Here is a 20,123-nt window from a genome sequence, read left to right as displayed (position 1 = left end):
AAAACATAATTATAAGTCTTCCAGTAACTAATCAAATATTAAATTGAATATATTTTTTAGTTACTAGTGTATTTTAATAATCTACTATAGTTTTGAATGTTTTGGTCTACAACACTTTTTTGATAATTATTAATTTATCAGCAACCACTAACTAAAAAAATTACGTTATTAGGTAAACTTCCTCATAATTAAATTATAAGAAAAGTTTATCAAAGAATCATTCATCATTGCAATAATAAATTAAAAGCATACACAACTAGTTTGATTTATCCATAAAACTATAAATCACAATGAAAATTGTATATTTGTATATACCCACAAAATAGGATACATACTTACCACATAGAATATTGTTTATAAGATTATAACTAGGGCTAGGATTTGTATGTAAATACATATTTTTATTAAAACATGATAAATTAAGTATTGCAAATGATAAATTCATTTCACGTGATTTGTAATAAAATAAGATATATTTTATTTTACATATTTTTACATATTTCGTCTTAAATACATATTTTAACATTATTTGTAAAATTTTTGGATTTTTTTTTTTACATATTTCGTAAATTTTGACAATTTGGGTGGTTTAGTAGTATTATACATTTAGACTTCAATAATTAGAGTACTCGTAAAAATTGTAAGTGAATAATGCATACAGGAAATAAGTACCATATGAAAGTATTAGTTAAACTTGATTACAGTTTATATTTTTTGTTTCTGTTTGATAACTATACATTAATGATCTTAGATTGTACATTTGTACTTCTTAATATTTAACAATTATTAGACAAAATATATTTAGCAATTTTCAACAGAGTCAGTACTTGCGTTTGCGTGGTCGTGACAATATCATTGTATTTTATATTTTTTAAACTAATTTGATTAGAAATTAAAAACGATCAATTGTATATATATATATTATTCAAAAATTATTTAGAATTAAATTTTAATTTTACACGTTAACATAATTTTACATTTTTTTTATTTTATACTACATATTTTGGCCATTTTAATTACATATTTATGTATATATTTTTGGTTTTTTATTACATTCAAATCCCAGCCCTAATTATAACATATAATAATTAAAAATGTGTTATAATATGTGAATCAATATGGTGATTCATCTTTGAACAAAATTCAGTTGAAATAAGAATGGTAGAGACTATATAGAGATCTATGCATGCATCAAATGACTCAATATTCAAAAATGAGTAATTTATTATTATTACTTTTATGTATGTTATAACATTTTTTAATGTGACAACTATTTTTTTTTATAAATTCATACTTTAAAGTTGATATAACTGTTACATTTTACAGATAAAATAGAATTCCAATTCCAATATTAATTTAAAATAATGGTAAATACAAATAATACTAAAATATTATATAACATGTTTTGAAAAAGGTTTGAAATTGCCTTTTTTTTTAAAAGTATAACAAAATTTGAGATTAAAATATTGAAAAAAGGGAGTTTAATGCAGGCTGTAAAATATTTCTTTCAATTAATAAAAAATATATATATATTAATAAAATTTGATTGATTCTTCAGGACAGGCTCATTATTTTTATAATGCATTTTTTGGGGTAAAATGACATCTAAGGCGAGCGCCTTGATAATAAAATGTTATAATATAATATACTGAAAATAATATATTTATTTATCATTCAAATTGCTTAAGTATAATATTAAAATAAACAATTGAATTGGAAAAGTAGCAGAAAAATAAAAAAATATTCATTTTGATGTATGAATATAATATCATGTATATAATATTTAACAACATACATAAACAACATACATACTTATTTGTTGGTAAAATATTTTTTTACATTTAGTAGAAATATTAAATATATTGTTGATGATGACTGGTTTATGATAAAATAACTAAATTTTAAGTATGTAGTAAAATATATTTTAGGTGCCTACTAAGAAGACCAGTAAACTTTTTCATTAACATAAAATATACAATAAAATAACTACTAATTAGGAATTATTACTTATAGGAATTCATTACAAATAATAAAAAATTTAAAAAATAACAGATTTAAAAATATCTAATAGTATCATTAATATTTTTGTTTTATATAAAAAAAAAATGAAGTAGTAGGAATCATGTATAGAATTAGAAAATTATTAAACACTACCGAGGAAATGGAAGTGATTAAGAAGTTGTTCATACAACAATATGATAACAATATAATGATGAATATAACTAAATGAATAATAATAAAATATAATCATATTTGGCTCATAGTCTTCCAAATATTACATTTATATCACAAAATTCAATGTTTAATAATTATTTTTAATTCAATATAAATATAAGTATATACTCTGTGCATCGATCTAAAAAATCAACTTTTTGAATTTATAACGAGACAAAAAATATGTGCGTTCACGTTTGCATTCTGGATTATTTATCTTTTTTCTTAATCAAAACAATCGGTGTTCTTGACCTGATTGTTGCACGTGCGCCAACTAAAGAAGTTGGACCAATTTGTACTGTTTGATTGGACGGCAGTGCCCGCAATAGCAAAATCTGAGTTTTGATAGCTGATTTAATGACTAAATAGTTGTTGTAAGTTGAACACGCAAGATTTTCCGCAATTTCTGTCAACGATTCATATTCATTTGGTACCATGCAACTACATGAAGATTCAAAGAAACTAAACAATGGAAACCAAATTCGCGTTCGACAAGAATCAACGTTGTTGCTCAATGCTTGATTGTTAGCTAATGTATGGTAGTATAGAAATAATCTTGACGTAATGTAAAAGGCGATGAATACATCAATGGAGTAATGTTCATGACCCGAAAGTATAAAAAATATACCGAACATATTTAAGAGCCAACTGAACGTATGTAACAAATATATGTCACGTGGAGTGTCTGTAAAAAAATAATATTTAGTATAGAAAAACACTATAATAAATAGTTAAAAAATAAATATTTACATTCAGTTATGAAAAAGTTTAACATGGTTAATGCCACCGTATGACCACTGAACATATAGTCGCCACAAGTACGAACTCCTTGTATCGACATGCCAGCTCCTCTCCATATCACATATGCTTGTTGCATTTTGTACACCATTTCACCCAAAAAATTTCCATCTATAATATGAAGTAATATTGATAAAATAAATTTATAAAAAAACCTTTTTCAGGTTAGAGAAAGAATTATTGAAATGAATGCTACAACCTACAGTATTGTTTTTAAAGTCCTTTAAAGAAAAAATATGGCAATTGATTATAATTATATACCATCTAGATACGCTGGTTTCTTCCGTGGTGTGCATTCTAGATGTGTCCCCGGCACGGACAAGGAAGTTATAATCATTGTGATGCACCGTAACAGGAAGACTGTACCCGAAAGAGCGAAAAACCGCCTCAGCAATATGAAACGATGCTTGTGGAAGACCAATACGGCGAGCCATACGAAACACAACACGGTGCCTGTCAGTTCACACATATGAAATGCCCAAGGGATGTAAGGCACGTTGTCCAGGAAAATGTCGGGCAACGGGGGATATTTCTTCATATCAGGCACGCGATCATGGACGATCACCATGACGAACGCCGTAATCCACGTTACAGTGAACAGGTAGCCCATCGCAATAAGAGCTTTCCATATCTGTAGAAACAAACGAATTAAACAAAACTATGAGAATAATGCGTATAAAGTAAAAGGTTGAACAAGCACTGCGCATAACAATTTATATTATTGTATATAAAGGTGGCAAGTGTGCAGTGACACCAAAACTTGCGTTTAATATTAGGATTGGTTGGGGGGGTTCTGAACGGCTGTGGTTTGCCGCTACATAAAAATTATAAGAATGGATGGTATTATGCTGAATAATTAGGTATGTACTATTTTGCTAAGACTAGAGAGATCAGAAATATATTATATAATATTAGAATATGATAATTCATTTTATTTAAGAGTTTACGTTTGAACTATAATTACTAACTACTATATGACCAACGTACAATGTACACGTCTTGTTCTATTGTTCTGTGATACATGTGGACATATATATTATATACGTTATATTTCGTTAATCGTTATCGATGCGTAATTGTGATTGTGTGATGTATAAGTATAATAGATATGTTATGGTATTATTATAGGAAGCTTTATTATATAATTAAAAATAACTAATAATAGTTATATTTTCTTAAGGCATCAAATTATAATTTATTTATTTGTTAAGAAATATTATCAAATTATTCAAGTCTTAACTGGAATTTTCAATTTTGATACAACCTAAAATCCAATACACTACGAATAAAGACAACAGATAGTAATTATACCAACGGTTAAAATGCTAAATTCATTGATACAAATAACATTTTAAATCTAGTACTTAAAGTCTAAATAAAAAATAAAAAACGAGAGTAGATTTAAATCTATGGTCATGAAGTTATAATAACTGATAAAATAAATTAAAAATAGTGAAAATATTTAGAACATTAATTGAAAATAACTTAAAATCGTTTCTTAGAATTTACAAATCAAAATTGTAATTTTGGAAAAATTTCCCATTTTTTATAAAATATAAACAATTGTGTATCTACCAATAAAAATACAAAACAATTTTATTTTATTATTAACATGGCATGAATACAATATTATACTTTTAAGTAACTATATATATAGTATATTATTTTAATATTACTACGACTATGAAAATATAGGAAATTTAAATATTTATAAATGTGTATTTCGTAACTCATTCAAAAATCACAAATATCCAATCAATCAAGCACTAATGCACGAGTCTGTAATCACCAGTCACTGAAATTTAAATCATTAATTAATATAAATATAAAAATGTACGTTAAAATACATTTAAAAAATATGATCAATAACGTTAAAAACACAAAAATTTAACTCTTAAACTCTGTTAAGTAAAAATTGTATATGCATTAAATGATTAAATATTTAATATTTTTAATTACTTGCCACTCGTACATTATTCTTTGATAAAAAATATGCATTCGAGAAGCTTAATTTATTGAAGAAGACACTTTTCTAATCGTCTAGTTTTTATGATTTATTGGTTTTTTTTTATTAAAAATTAATAGTATATGCTATATTATATTATATTATAAAATAGGAAATAGATTTATTTTATAGATTTCTCTGCAAATTTCTCTTCAAACTGCATGGCGAAGAGAGTGTGTAAGAGTTTGATTAAACAAGTAGTACATCAAATATCAATAATATAAATACTATATAAACTTCTATATGTTAGCTTATAAAATCTAAGAATTAAGTAATACAGTTCGATAGTTATTTAGTAATTAATATTCTAATAAATCTAATAACAATTCTACAAAAGTCGGTTTACCATGGTTCATGACAATTTTTAAAATTCAGAAATTTAACATAAATAAATACACTAATATACATATATAATAACATATAATATATCATAAAATGATGAGATTCTGTACTTAAGAGGATGTTATACCCGCATGTGTTATCTCTGTCTTATACGAACGTAAGACATAGCAAATTTGCGTTCAGCAGATTCAATTTTATGTTAGCTTTAATATTAGGGTCAATCTACCTATTATTAAACTTAAAGGTTTATAATATTGTCTAGGGCATTTCATAAGCTTTTATTGATATCTTAATTTTTAAGTGAGTTAACTTACCATCGATATCACAATGTTATAAATTAATAATCTATCCCCCATTCCCCCTAAATACGCCACTGGAATGAATAGTTGAAACAACTAAAAATTGGTTGATCTAACCTAAATTTTTGTTTATATCACAATACATTTTACCATAATAAATAGCTGTGACAACTAAAAATTGGTTAATCCAACCAAATAATTATTATTAAAATTACAATATAGTCAACTATAATTATTGAGCGACATCAACTAATTATATGGTTGTCACATATATAACTAGAATTTAAAGTAGAACTAACTTTAAAAATGGTCAATCTATCTAAAAAAATTTTTCCGTGCATCAGACTTAATTTGGCAATTTTGATATTCCGGTGACATGCCAATAAAGACAACCCATTTAGTTTATTCTTACCCATGCGTGGGTTAACCATCATTCGCCAATGGGTATTATAATTTTAGTAGGTACCTTTATTTGTACACAATATATAGTGTATATAGTATACATGTAATTTATGCAGCTGATATAGCTGCATTTAGAATTAAAAACATGACATTTCTATTTTCTTAGAGTTGGGGATTCGAGACTTTGAGAAGCTATCATAGTATCAATATAAATTATTATCTGAGCGGAGCAATAAATGAATTGGTTTTATACGATAAGTTTTTTATTTTTATTTATTTTTGCGTCGGTCAAAACGTTTTGGAGCAATATTTGCTATGCTATTATATTATAATTGCTTTAATTATTAATGTTGAGGGTGGTTTTTATTATAAAATTGGATAAAATTATTACTTTGGTAAAGTTCTACATAAATTGTTCTTAGTTCTTACTGTAATTAGAAAATTTCAAAAATACAAAATAATATGATCACATTAAAAATACAATTATTTTTAACACCAAACATTTGATAAAGTAATACAAATTTTCTTGGAATTTTTTTTTTATCGGAATTTAAAAAAAAAAGAGTAGCGTAAAGTCATATAGGTAAACTATATACAGGGGTGGCCAACTTTTTTTGGTCACGATCTACTAAAAATTTACTTCACCTTTGAGGATCTACTTTCCATAGAAAATTTTTTTATTATTTAATATGTATATTATAAACATACAACAAGTATTATAAACTAAATTTTAACATGATCTATTTTGAAATCGTCCGCGGTTGAATGATTTATAATCAGGCGATATTTGTTATTTTAATATATTAATTATTCATTGTAGAAACTCGAAACATTTATTTGTTACCCAAATAATAAATTTTTATGAATAATAATATTTTTAAAATATTTAAATACTAATTCTAAGTTTTTTTTTTTATAGATATTTGACATTTTTTTTTTTAGCTTTATCTTTCTAAAAATGTTGATAAAAATTCCAAAGTTTGGTCAAAAATTTTGAAAATCTAAAACAAGATTCCTCATAAGTTGTAACAGTTAAAATAAAAAAAAATTCAATACATAATATTTTTTTAAAAATCTACACAATCCCACTACATTCGTTGAGCTCGTATAATATTGAACCACTTGTACTTGAAAAATATACAGAACAAGTTAATTGTATTTCATAAATAACTTATACATGGTCAACTATTAAATAGTAATTTAAGAGGACCGTAACACATGCATACAACATGATATTTATTCAGTACTGAACGTATCATATTATTGTGATAGTTAGAAAAACAGGTGTCCTTAAGTGTTTGTAAAATAAATACTACCGTCCGATTAATAATAAAAGTTATAAACAAGAGTTATTAATTATGATCTTAGTCATAATATCATATATCAATATTTACAGGTGTTTATTTATATTAATCCTTTTGGTAGAAGTATATCGTTATATGATATTTTATAGTTGTATCACAATACAATATTATATAGGTACGTTTTGAAATCTGATAATAAAATAAAATAATCATCATTAAGTGAAAATTAAATATACTTCATTATCGTATTATTATAACACGTATCCAAACAGCGAGAAAAACATGTGCTATAAACTGCATAAAACAACCGGTTAAATTCCGTAGTTTACTACAGGCGAGTTCAAAAAACTTCAACATTCTAAATAGTTAATAATAACGGTATCTTATTAGTCATACGAGCCTTAATTCTAGTTTCATCGAAAAAACTGTGTGGCTCATTTTTTTGTTGGTTTTTTCAACTATGTATTAAAAAAATAAGCACCTACTATAGAATATTTGACCCTCTTATGAACTATAATAGATTTTCCACCAGAAACTAACTTCATAGTTGAAATTGAAGTAAATTTTATTATTCGGAATACGATAACACACACGTCACACATCACACAAAATAATAAAAAAAACACACACATCATAGTAAAATCAATACATATTACAAATTGAATTTAGATATTAGTTAAATTGCTTAATAATAATAATAATTTATTTATTTTGAAATTTTGAAATTATATAAAAATTATATATAATATAACATTTTGACGGACATAATAGTGCAGTAAATATCGACGAATAGACAATAGCGGAGTATGATAAATGGTAATAATGAATAATTATGTATTTCTCAACTTACCAAACTTATTTGACATCAGAAAACTATTATAATTTCAAATAAATTATTTGTAGAAGTAGAATAAACAGATTATGGGAGGAGGGGGTGTATATATTTAAAAAATATGAAGACAATTTTAATTTTAAAACAAAAAAGGTTTTTATTTTTAATAATATTTTAATATGTTCTTACTTCTTATATAACTGAGAATCAAATTGATCTTGAATAAGTTGAATATAATATAATAAACTATGTTCTTTTTATAAAAACTAAGCTAATTATTAATTAACTAACTAAAAATTTTACCTATCTAGTTATTTTTTTTTTTTTAGTTAAAAACCAATTGATTTTGTTAAAACTTGGTTTTGCGTAAAAAATAGTCGGTTTTTCTTAGTTAATTGTTTTTTCCCTGTTATTTTGAATAAGAAAATTGGGAATGCTAACCTTTACAAAGTATAATCTAGACCCAATTTACTATTAGAAACCACCTCAGAGCAAAATATCGAATATTTTTTTTCAATTACTTATCATGTAGTATACATTCACAAAAAAAACCAACATAATTGTAAATAATTTAAAATTATTTGATAGGATTAACCGATGAGTAAAAATAAAAATCCGAAATACTAGCATTGTGTTTTGTAAGTTTTACCTATGTGAGTACTTTTACCGTAACATATATTTATTTATACTTTACACGCTTGCACTCAAGGTTAACTGTAACACACATGTAATTTTCATTATCACTTATTACGTCATAATATATTATTAGTTGAGTAAAAATGATGAGGATTTATCAGATTAATAATTATTACGGAATATTCAGAAGTTCAAACTTGTCATATTTAAATATAATTAAAAAACTGAAGTAATTATATAAATATACTATTATTTTTTGTCAAGTATATTTAAGAAAAATATGTTGGTTATAGAGTATGTGGGATAACAAAAGGCTTGTGTACCTATGTCATGATGTACATTGTGCATTTAATAATAGATAAGTCGAATTATTTGTCTATTCAAATTTCAAAATCAATCCAAATGATTACCTACCAAATATGCTTTGTATTTTAATCGGTGTACATAGTTGGGTAATGTATATACAATCAGTAATCACATATAAATCAATAACTATTTGGTAAAGGTCAAACCATAATATTGTCATACTAATATATATGTAGAAGATAAATATTATTGTTTTATTATACTAAACGACTTCAAAACTAAAAAAAAATAGTTTAAAAGTTTTTATAAACATACGAGTAATAAACCTAATACATGTTTGAAATTGTATGAATATAGTAATAATATGATGCATATAAAAACTATAAAAACAAGTTAGTATATTTAATAGAATTACGTCATGTTTTTTATCTTTATAGGGATAGGTATTAACAATTGTTATCATAATTTGGGAAATAGCTTGTAATTAATATTTATTAGAATAAATAAAAACAGCATGTGTTAAAATAAAATGTTAAATGATATTGATATGATAACTTTTCGTTTATCAGCGCACATAATTTTTAATCTATTATAGTATTATAACAGTGGCATGGCAAGCATATTTTAAACCATTAAACCCTAAGTAAAGTATGACCCGCTACCTCTTACCAGTGGCGTATTTACAACTTTTTTTTTTGAGGGGGGGGGGGGTTAACGCTACTGCCACATAATGTATATTTTAAAACTGTATGCTAATTTAGAAAATTTTCAAAAATGTTATATAATTATTAATTGATTATATAGATTGTATAATTAATTGTACATTCATCCATGATCTACACACATTTTAATTTTTAAAACCCAAGATACATTTCTAGGGCTTGGCAATTGCATTAGGCAAACGTCGTTTAAAAAACGTCACTGATCTAAAATACATTCAGATGGTTAACAGAGAATTTAAGTAGGTAGTCTACCTTCGGATATATATATACTTTATTGGTAATATAATTTTAAAAAATCTGCAGCATCTTGGCAGCGTAAAATGTAATTTTGAACACACTTATGAACTAAACAAATATTATATACATTATATTGATTTATTTCTATGATATAATTTATATTATTGGTATTATATTATATAATAATTTATTTATACAACTATATCTAGGTAGGTTGACATATATTATGTACAATGTATAATTATATAGTTATACAGAGCGAATCAGAGAAACAGAAAAAATTGAAATAACTCTCACAACAAACGTCTAAAAAGATTATTTTAAATATTTATTATGGAAAACATAAAGCGCATAATATGCCGTTCAAGGTTCAAAACACTAAAATCTCAAGTTTTGAAAATAGTATAAGTAAGATGGTGTCCGTATGTCCATTCCTATTTGTAAGCATTCCTGGAATTGTGCATTGAGGTTTTGCATAACCCTCTATATTTATACAGTCTAAATATTTCCATGGGAATCAAAAAAAATTCTTCTTTGATTCTTATCTTCAACTGGAGAAATGTTTTTGGGTAAGTACTGTACAGTGTACACCACTTTGTTTTCAAGATAGTCCCAAAAGAAAAAATCACACGCAAATCATATACAAAACTTCAACGTACGATATCAGGAATGTATACAGAGAAACGGATACCATCTTTCTGACATTATTTTCCAAACATAAGATTTAGTGTTTTGAACTTTGAAAGCATATTATGTACTTTATGTTTTGGACAATAAATATTGAAAATAATCTTTTTAGACGTTTGTGAAAATTATTTCAAATTATACCGTTTCTCTGGTTCGCCCCGTATAAATTGCTAATTAATTTTGTTTTTGGTTAATTAAACATTTTTATTTATCTACAAGAAAATGTATCTTTGATGATAGATGTGGATCAATTGAAAGAAGAGAGATACAAAATAAAAGTTCTTGTATTTGTTTTAGTTATTGTAGGAGGATTTTTTTCGCAAAATAGATTTTTTTATTTTGTTGTAGTCTATATACCTAAATGCTTAAAATTTTCATGAAATTTCTATATTACCATTGTATATGCATGATATAGTTTTCTAAGATTTTGATTTTTTTTTTTAGTTTTATTTCGATAACGTCAATAAATACGTTTTGTTTACCATAAAAATATAAAAATTTGAGAAGTAGTTTGATAATTTATTTTGTGAACGTTTGAAATTTAAAAAACGGTTTTAGTTTTAGATTTTGTACGATGAATGAACTAACTTTACAATGATAATTCTTTACTAATTTTTGTATTTTTTTTTCTACGTCTAACATCTACTCATTACTCTTAGGAGTAGTAAAAATGTATACATTTATAACTCGGTATTAATTCTGTTAGAATTTTAGAAAAATGGATCTAATTGGTAGGTACTAATTTGAGAGGTTAAAAGTAAAAAATTCCAACTAATTTTCAACATGACTATAAATAACAAAAAATATATTAGGTTATTTTGTTACAACTCCGAAATGAATAACTGTAGGGTTTTTAAAATGTTCAATAACTATTATTTATATTGATAATTTTTTTTGATTTCGGTTTGATGACATTTTTAAGTTGAGTAAAAAATTTTATAATTTAACAAAAGTTTTTTCAAAAGCTGTTTATTTACTAATAAAAATAATATCATAAATACATAGTAATAATAATTTATAATACACATTTAAAGTTCAAATTTTTACGAAATTTATCAAAATTATCAATTATATTATTTTGTTATATAAAATATTCATATGATTTTTAAATATTCATATCTTGGATTTGAAAATTTAAGAGTACGTTATACCCGCATGTGTTGTCTCTATCTTTGTTCAGCAGAACACATTTTGTGATGTTAGCTTTAATATACCTATTATCAAATTTAAAGGTAAGAATAATATCAATAAAAGCATATGACATTTTCTAGATAATATTCTTACCTTTAAATTTTATAATAGGTAAATTTACTCTAATATTAAAGCTAACATCACAATATGTGTTCTGCTGAACGCAAATTTGCTATGATCTACATCAGTAAGACAGAGACAACTCACATGGGTATAACGTCATCTTAATACAAGATTATAAATAAGTGTTTAATAAAAGAATAACAGAAAAATATTGACAGCATTTCCACAAATATTTTTTATGAGCGTTTGACAAAACTGAATACTTAATAATCATGGCATTCATGCACCATAAAAATAACAATATTCTTATAATATAGTTATACTTCAAAAAAGAATAACTTGAAACTAATTGTTTATCATTGCATTTTCTGCACATTTTATGAATATAATAATATTTTTCATTTATAGCCATTTAACATTTTCAATTTATTTTTCTTTAAATATCGATAAAAAAAATTTCGCTCAGTCAAAAACCTTGAAAAATTAATACAAGGTTTCTTATAAGTTAGTATTATAGCTGAAATTATTTAAGATACAAATAACAAATACATCATTTTTTTTATAAGCATTCATACTGCAATTAAAATATCTAAAAAAAATATACATAAATATCTTCTTTTTTTTTTTATAGATATTTTAAGTTCAAATTTGGATGAAATAAGAAATTTAAACAAAGAATAATGTTTTAGTTATTTTTTTTTGTAATTCTATCTAAATTAAAAAACTAAATAGACTAATTAATTTTGCAATATTTTTTAAATTTAAAATAATATAAATTTTTAATATTATAAAATTAAGTGTCTATAATGACCATAGATATCACTGATGACTTATAATAATAATAATAATAATAAGAAGAAGAAAATGTTACCTCAGGTTTTAATCGTCTATCTTCTTCAAATTCTGAACTATGGGAAGACGTGGCAGTTACATCAGATCCATGATTCATATGTATATCATCATAAAAATTGAATGGCTGTAAATGAATAAAACACATTTTATGTAATAAATAACAAATTAGTGGTCTATTGATCTAATCATCTTCTATATATTAAAAATGTTGAGCAAGCTATACATTTTTATAACAAAAATTTATATTTTAATGCTAATTTTATGGATAAACAATTTGAAAATTAATATTTGAAGTAGGTAGTCGAAAAACAAAATTCACAGCACGTGTTTAGATTTAAAAATCAATCACTGATAGTTCTTTAAGTAATTTATAGTATAGTTTAAAATTAAAATTAAATTAAAATTACGAGTATTAAGCTAGGTTTTAACTGGATCATAATACACTTAGAGCTTAAACATTTAAATACCAAACACTATTTGAATTTGAAATTGGTACTAGCTTTAATGATTATTCATTAATAACATACTTAAAACATAGAATATAAAAATGTAGTTATTGTATTTAACTTGTTTATTCGGTACAAAAATAAAATATTGTACGCTTGATAACTTATTATAAAGATGTCATATAATTTTTTTAGATTCTGAACGGAGTGATGAATGTATTGATTTTACAATGATGTGTGTTTATTTTATTTTTTATTTTTGTGTCTGTCATCACTTTTTGGAGTAGTAATAATGCTTCGATTTTTGACTTCGGCCCCTCTTTGAAAAGGAAAATTCATTTAGTTGGTACTCTTTGAGGGGTCAAAAGTAAAAAATTTCCAATAGTTTTCAAAATCGTCGGGAAAAACCCTGAAAAAATTACGGAAAAACAGGAATTTTTACGCATAACCACTTTTTGACAAAATCGATTTTTTGATTTTGTTGTAACTCAAAAACGAATCATTGTAAATACTTGAAATTTTCACCAAATGTTTATATTAGCGTTATATATTTACGATTAAATTTTCAAAATATTTAGAATTTTTTTAAGCTACTTATAGACAATTGAAATTTTTGACTTTTTTAAATTTTTTTTCTTAAAATGCCGATAAAAAAAATTTGGCAATCCAAAAAATCTTTAAAATTTAATACAAGGTTTATTATAAGTTGAACTTATCGTAGTAAAAAAAAATCAAAAATCGTTAGTCACAATTTTTGTTTATAAGCATTTAAAGTTCAAATATTTACGAAATATATTAAAGTCGCAAAAATTTGCAAGGAATTTGAAAATTCATAAAATTTTTGTGACTTATACTTAAGGTTCAAAAATCCAATACAAGGTTATCCATAAGTTTTCCTTTAAGTAATTGTAAAAAAAAATTCTAGCGTCGATAAAGAAAAAAATTTATGAGCTTAAGAAATTTAATTTTTTACGAAATCGCGTAAAATAACAATATATTACAATTTAAATATAAGTAATAATATGATATATCCTGCTAATTACCATTTACTGACAAATCATCTCCGTTCAGAATCATTTTTCGTATACAACAATATCAGTCGTTGCATTCAAATTTGACACATCCATTATAGTGTCCTACTCTCCATCACTACTATACAGCAGAGCGATACCCACTTGCCCACTTTTTTTATATTATTGTTCGAAAATATTTCCAACAAGTACTTATTATCCAATTTAACGATCCGACTATATTAATATATTGTTTTAGAGATTTGATCGCGTGTATTTCTGTTTTTTTTTTTATATTGTACATTGAACCAATATTTAATCATTTGTAGAATTACAGTATAAACTGCATTGGAAAATGTATTTTTATCAAGGGTGTTACACAACTTTTTATTTATTTATTATAATATTATGTCATATTAATTATACTTAATGATAGTTTGTAAAATATTGGTAATTCATTATATATTTTAATATCTTTTAATATATTTTACTATTTTAAATTACATTTAAATCGTAGTCCTGGTCATAACACTTATAGTATCCATAAACCAATTGTAAATACCAATGATAAATTCATATTTTTAGGTTCTTTGCTGATAAAAATAAATCTTTTAAGTAAAAATCAAAGTACTTTAATTTAAGTGAGATAGAAAAAATTAAGTTATTTTTAACAATGGATTGCAAAATTAGGCTATGTTGTTTAGGTCAACATGATATCATATTACAAAGTTATTTATTCATGTTTTAGACTTTTTTTTTTTATGAAACCTAAGAGGAACATATGTATGTTTAACACAAACTGTGAAATGGATATACAAGAGAAAGACAACACAAGATTGGAAATAGGTATTGAAATACAATACAGACAATAAAGCACAACTTAGCACAAAAACAGAAAGCAAAAATGTATAATAAGAAGAGAAAATATGATCTAATATAAAAGATAATGGAAAGAATTAATTTTTAATTTTTAATCAATAGAAAAACTTGTCTATGATTGTAAAACCAGACATAACTCACCTTTTTCAGAATGTTTAATCGTGAATACCAATTAAATTTTATTAATATAGAGTACTGCTATTATTTAGTAGTTTAATACAAATAAATAATCCCATTAACAACCATGTTTATCTATACTAATATAAATAATAATTAATAATAAAAGTATGAACTAACACCAAAAGTTCATTTTAAGATTAGCTGTTTTAACTCTTATTAACTAAAATAAGTCGACAGACATATTTTTATTTGATTAGTAAACATTACTATAATAATATTAAAATACTATATGGTAATTATAATATTTTACTATTGTTTTTAAAATATACATACTACACTGCAATACATTTTTCAAATTTCTCAAAAATAAATAATTTTAAACCCAGTATTCCAACCTGCACTTAACAAGTGGTCAAACATACTCAGGTAATTTAAAATTAGTTATTGTTAGTTATATTATAATAGTACTTATTACCTATAATGTATGTAGTATACAATAAGTGAATCAATTTAGATTAATGTCAAACTAATTTTATAAATATTCAAGGTCACAAATATTAAACTATTTATCTACTAGAGAAATTAAAAAAATATTTTAACTCGCTCCCGTTTATATAAAAATAAATTACATAATTTATAGAAATTATTTTAAATATATCATATATAATTAGTTATTATTTAAATCGACATGATTATTCCAAATCATTATTATATTAACTATTTTAGTTTCCCGGAAAAAAATCGATACAGATAATAATACAACTAAAAAGTATACTTTACTTTTAGTAGTATTTTGCATTAAATGTTCAGGAAAAACCAATCAAACATTTTTTAATTTTGACTTATAGAAACAAAAACCGAAAAAAAAATTAATCATTTATAAAAAATAATAGTAGAAACATTTATTAAAAATTTCAAATATCTACAGTCATTTGTTTTTGAGTTAATTTTGTCAAATACTGTTTTAGCGTAAAACTTTCCATATTTTATTAATTTTCATTCGATTTGTTCAGTTATTTTGAAAAGTACTGGGAATTTTTACTTGTATACTGTGATCCACCAAAAGTACCAACTATATATGTAAATCCAATGTGTTATACCAAAAACTAAAAACACTTCAAAAGTTGATAACAAAGAATTACTCTACTAGAAAAAGTAAAATTGACGTATTCGTTATAAAACTCAACATAATTTTTTTGTAATGAAAAATAATAATGAGGAAAAACCGTGATTTTTTTTTTTTTGTGGAATTCAACAATTGTAGATGCTTAAAATTTTCAAAATATTAACGCTTTCTGAGCAAATATACAGGACAGACCTTTTCCAATTTTTTTATTTTTGTTTCAAAAAATTTGAATAAAAAAAGTTTCAGTCAATTAGTTGGTTAAAAACTCTTGAATATTTAATATAAGATTTTTCAAAAGATTTTCATATACAAAATAAAAATACAGGAAATATAGTCACAGTTCTTTTTAGAGGTAGTATAAGTTAGAACTTTGATGAAATTCATCAAAACCATAACAATTTGAAAATTATTTTATAGTTAAAAATGTATAAAATATATATAGCTTAAGGATTGGACATTTAATAAGAGTTCTTTAAAAGTAGTTTATACTACGAGATGAATGAATAAAATCTAAACATTATATACAAACAACTTTTTTTTTACAAATTCAAATTTCAACAAAATTAGATATTTGACGAAGAATAAAAATTTTACAAATTTAAAAATATTATTTGAATATTTAAATCTTTTAACGTGTATTATTATATATAAAACACAGAATGATATTTATTTTTCAAATATAATACTTTCAGAAAAAATGTATTCAACCTACTATATAATATTAAAATAGATTACTATGAAAACAATATAAATAAATCATAAAATATTATGTATAGGCTGATAGTTTGTCTTTGGTCAGAATCGTAATTTTGTATGTAATAATTTATCCATTAACATCTATTATAGTGACCTACTCAATAATGAGGTACATTCAACATGTGCAACTGTACAGCAGAACAGTTACCTACTTCCCCCTTTTTTTGTTTTGTTTACATTGTGAATTGTGATAAATGATAATATCATATTATGTACCTAAACATAAATATATTAATATACTTAAATTATATATAATTTAATGTAAAAATGTTCATGGCATTTAAGTTGGTACCCTTAACATCATCTTTTCCCTTCTCAGAATAAACCACATGAATCAATTATACATATATATATATATATATATACATAATAAATCTATCATAATACTGATTCAATAGTAACTAAGAAGTTAATTAAATAGACTATGGACTATAAAAACCTTAATGAAATGATCATTAAAATTAATTATGATTCCTATAAATGTTTATTGATTTATAATTATATCAGGGGTGACCAACTTATGGCTCATGTCTTATTTATAAAATCAAAATGTACTTATTATTGTTATGAACTTAAATTTTTTTGGTACACATTTATAAAAAATTATCAAATTATTTAAAATGTATTTATAAGCATTTTGGCTCTAGATTGTTCAAGTCATATATCTCTGTTATATAATATCATAAATACAATTTAGGCCAATTATTATCTTGTTTTTTTTTTTAATTAGTGAAGATGAATTTAAAAAGATCATTTATCAGCAATTTAATATTTTGGTTAACACAATTGCATCCCATAACTCAAACCATGATTACCATCCTTGTATGGAAAATTTTTCTTACATAATACATAGGTAACACATAAATAATATTAATTTTTAATTATTTAAATATTCTGATTAATTAAAATTCAGTAAAAAACAATTAATTAAGAATAAATACACCAATAAAGAAAATAAATAGGTTGTTTATAACTTATAATAATTAGACTATTATTATTTAGCATATATACTTTCTAACTATAGGTTTTGAAGATATTGTAAATAGTTTGAACAAAGTAGGACATAAATTACATTAAAATATACATCTTATAGAAAAAAATATCAAAAATTATAGTGATAATTCATTACTGTTAGATTATGAACAAAGTGATGTATTGATTGTACAACAATGTGTTTTTAAGTGTGCCATCACGTCTCAGAACAAAAAAAAAAAAATGCTTCAAGTTTCAATATTGAGGATAATTTCAGGTAGCAAATTGGATCTAATTAATTTGTATTAGGATGTTAACTGAATTAAAAAACTGTTTTACAACAACCTGATAATTAGTAATAATTGCTACTTAGGTAATAATTAGATATTTTTAGGAATTTAAGAATTTTACTTAAATTATATAAAATTACAATATGAGAATAACTAAAAATAAATAATGTTTTTTAGAATTTAATAATAAAATAAAAATAATAATGAATACAAAGCACTTACATCTGGTCGAAATTGAGTTCCATAAACATGTGCACCGCATACAGGTTTTGTAAGTAGCGATATAGGATCAAATCCAAGTTGTAAAAGGGTCTGTCGATTTTCTACTTTTAACTGACGAATATCCAACATTAATCTTTTTATATCCCCTAAGACCTAAATTTTGAATGAAAATACACTCATTAAGTACATATTAAGTAATTTTCAACAATGAAATGTGAGACAAAGAAATCATACATTAATACTTATAGGTGGACTTTTTAAGTCAGCTTCATTGATAAGTAATAGAGCACGGCCATCAATGCAATGATCTTCTGTAAGTATTCGAGAATATTTACTATGACCCTTTTTCTCCAACCAATTGGACACTTCTCGTGGATTCCAATTAACTACAGGTTCCATTATCACTTTTTTTAAAAAGTACTATTGATAGACAAACTATGTGAATATTTAATAAAAAAAATTAATTTTAAACTCATGGCGCGTAATAATGTCAATTTTTAATGCACTTCAAAAGTTAGAGAAATGTAAGTATAAACGATTGAGGACAATGAAGTCTTACAGTACATCTAATCAAATCCGAAGAACGACGACTACGTCAATACGTAGTTAAGACTAGACAGTAATGCTCCTACCGAGCGACTAGTAAGTAGCGAGTGTTGACTAATAACTAAAACTGCAACAATGCATATTAAGCCACTGCGACTACTGCCAGTAAACTGTGTACTAATACTATTCGGCGAATAGTATTCGCATCTCGCATACTTTATTCAATGAAAGATGTGATTTGTGATACCCAAACTGATTATTATAAAATGATTACTGATAGCCGTGATAGCGCTATAATGATAAAGAAAAACAATGCTCGCACATCATATACACATAAAATTGTTATAACCACGATTTAAGATATTTACTATTTAGTATATCTTAGTCCGTGGTTATAACTAATAACACTTATTTCTTTTTTTTAATCATTTAACAAATTACCATAGACGTATAATATACATCTATGCAAAGTACAAGACTTTTGAAAATAGAAATAAAACAAATATTTTATTTTAGCAAATTGTAGTTGACATTAAAATTTCAAGTACTACCTAAACATTTTATAATTATTTTTCTAATGTGGTTTAACTGTTCTATGAAATTTCCTTAGATCATAATATAGTATATACTATATTATATACACCGGAAATTGTGATGTTAGACCAAAGAATATAATCACGAACATAATAATTATTAATTATATTATTAAACATATTATTTAAATAAAAACAATGTTTATATGAATTGTGTTAAACCACAATTTAGAAAAAATTACATTAAATTATGAATTGTTAAAAAAATTTTCAAATTTTGAATAACTGAAGTTCTTCTGTTGGTCACATTGTCAGGTACCGCCATTTTCCCGC

General features: G+C 24.1%; 1 protein-coding gene across 1 annotated transcript; it reads right to left on the bottom strand.

Annotated features, from left to right (window-relative positions):
- Positions 1-1,641: 1,641 nt before the first annotated feature.
- Positions 1,642-19,491, bottom strand: LOC132921106 (sphingomyelin synthase-related protein 1-like). The gene is made up of 6 exons (XM_060983942.1): positions 18,946-19,491; positions 18,712-18,864; positions 12,910-13,014; positions 3,274-3,643; positions 2,965-3,123; positions 1,642-2,899 (listed from the first exon to the last, which is right to left on the bottom strand). Exons 1-6 carry the CDS (start codon positions 19,108-19,110, stop codon positions 2,424-2,426), a joined length of 1,428 nt encoding a protein of 475 aa, XP_060839925.1. The 5' UTR covers positions 19,111-19,491; the 3' UTR covers positions 1,642-2,423.
- Positions 19,492-20,123: the final 632 nt, after the last annotated feature.

Source organism: Rhopalosiphum padi, chromosome 2, assembly GCF_020882245.1.
Source record: "Rhopalosiphum padi isolate XX-2018 chromosome 2, ASM2088224v1, whole genome shotgun sequence".
Lineage (NCBI taxonomy): Eukaryota > Metazoa > Arthropoda > Insecta > Hemiptera > Aphididae > Rhopalosiphum > Rhopalosiphum padi.
Note: the sequence above shows the minus strand (reverse complement) of the source record. Positions and strands in the feature narration are given on the sequence as shown.

Excerpts from the sequence above, each read along its gene's own strand:
- LOC132921106 (XM_060983942.1), bottom strand. The coding sequence starts at position 19,110 with ATGGAACCTGTAGTTAATTGGAATCCACGAGAAGTGTCCAATTGGTTG. Across the intron at positions 18,865-18,945 it reads GTCCACCTATAAGTATTAAT|GTCTTAGGGGATATAAAAAG; the intron begins GTATGATTTCTT and ends TTCAAAATTTAG. Across the intron at positions 2,900-2,964 it reads AAACTTTTTCATAACTGAAT|ACACTCCACGTGACATATAT; the intron begins GTAAATATTTAT and ends ATTTTTTTACAG.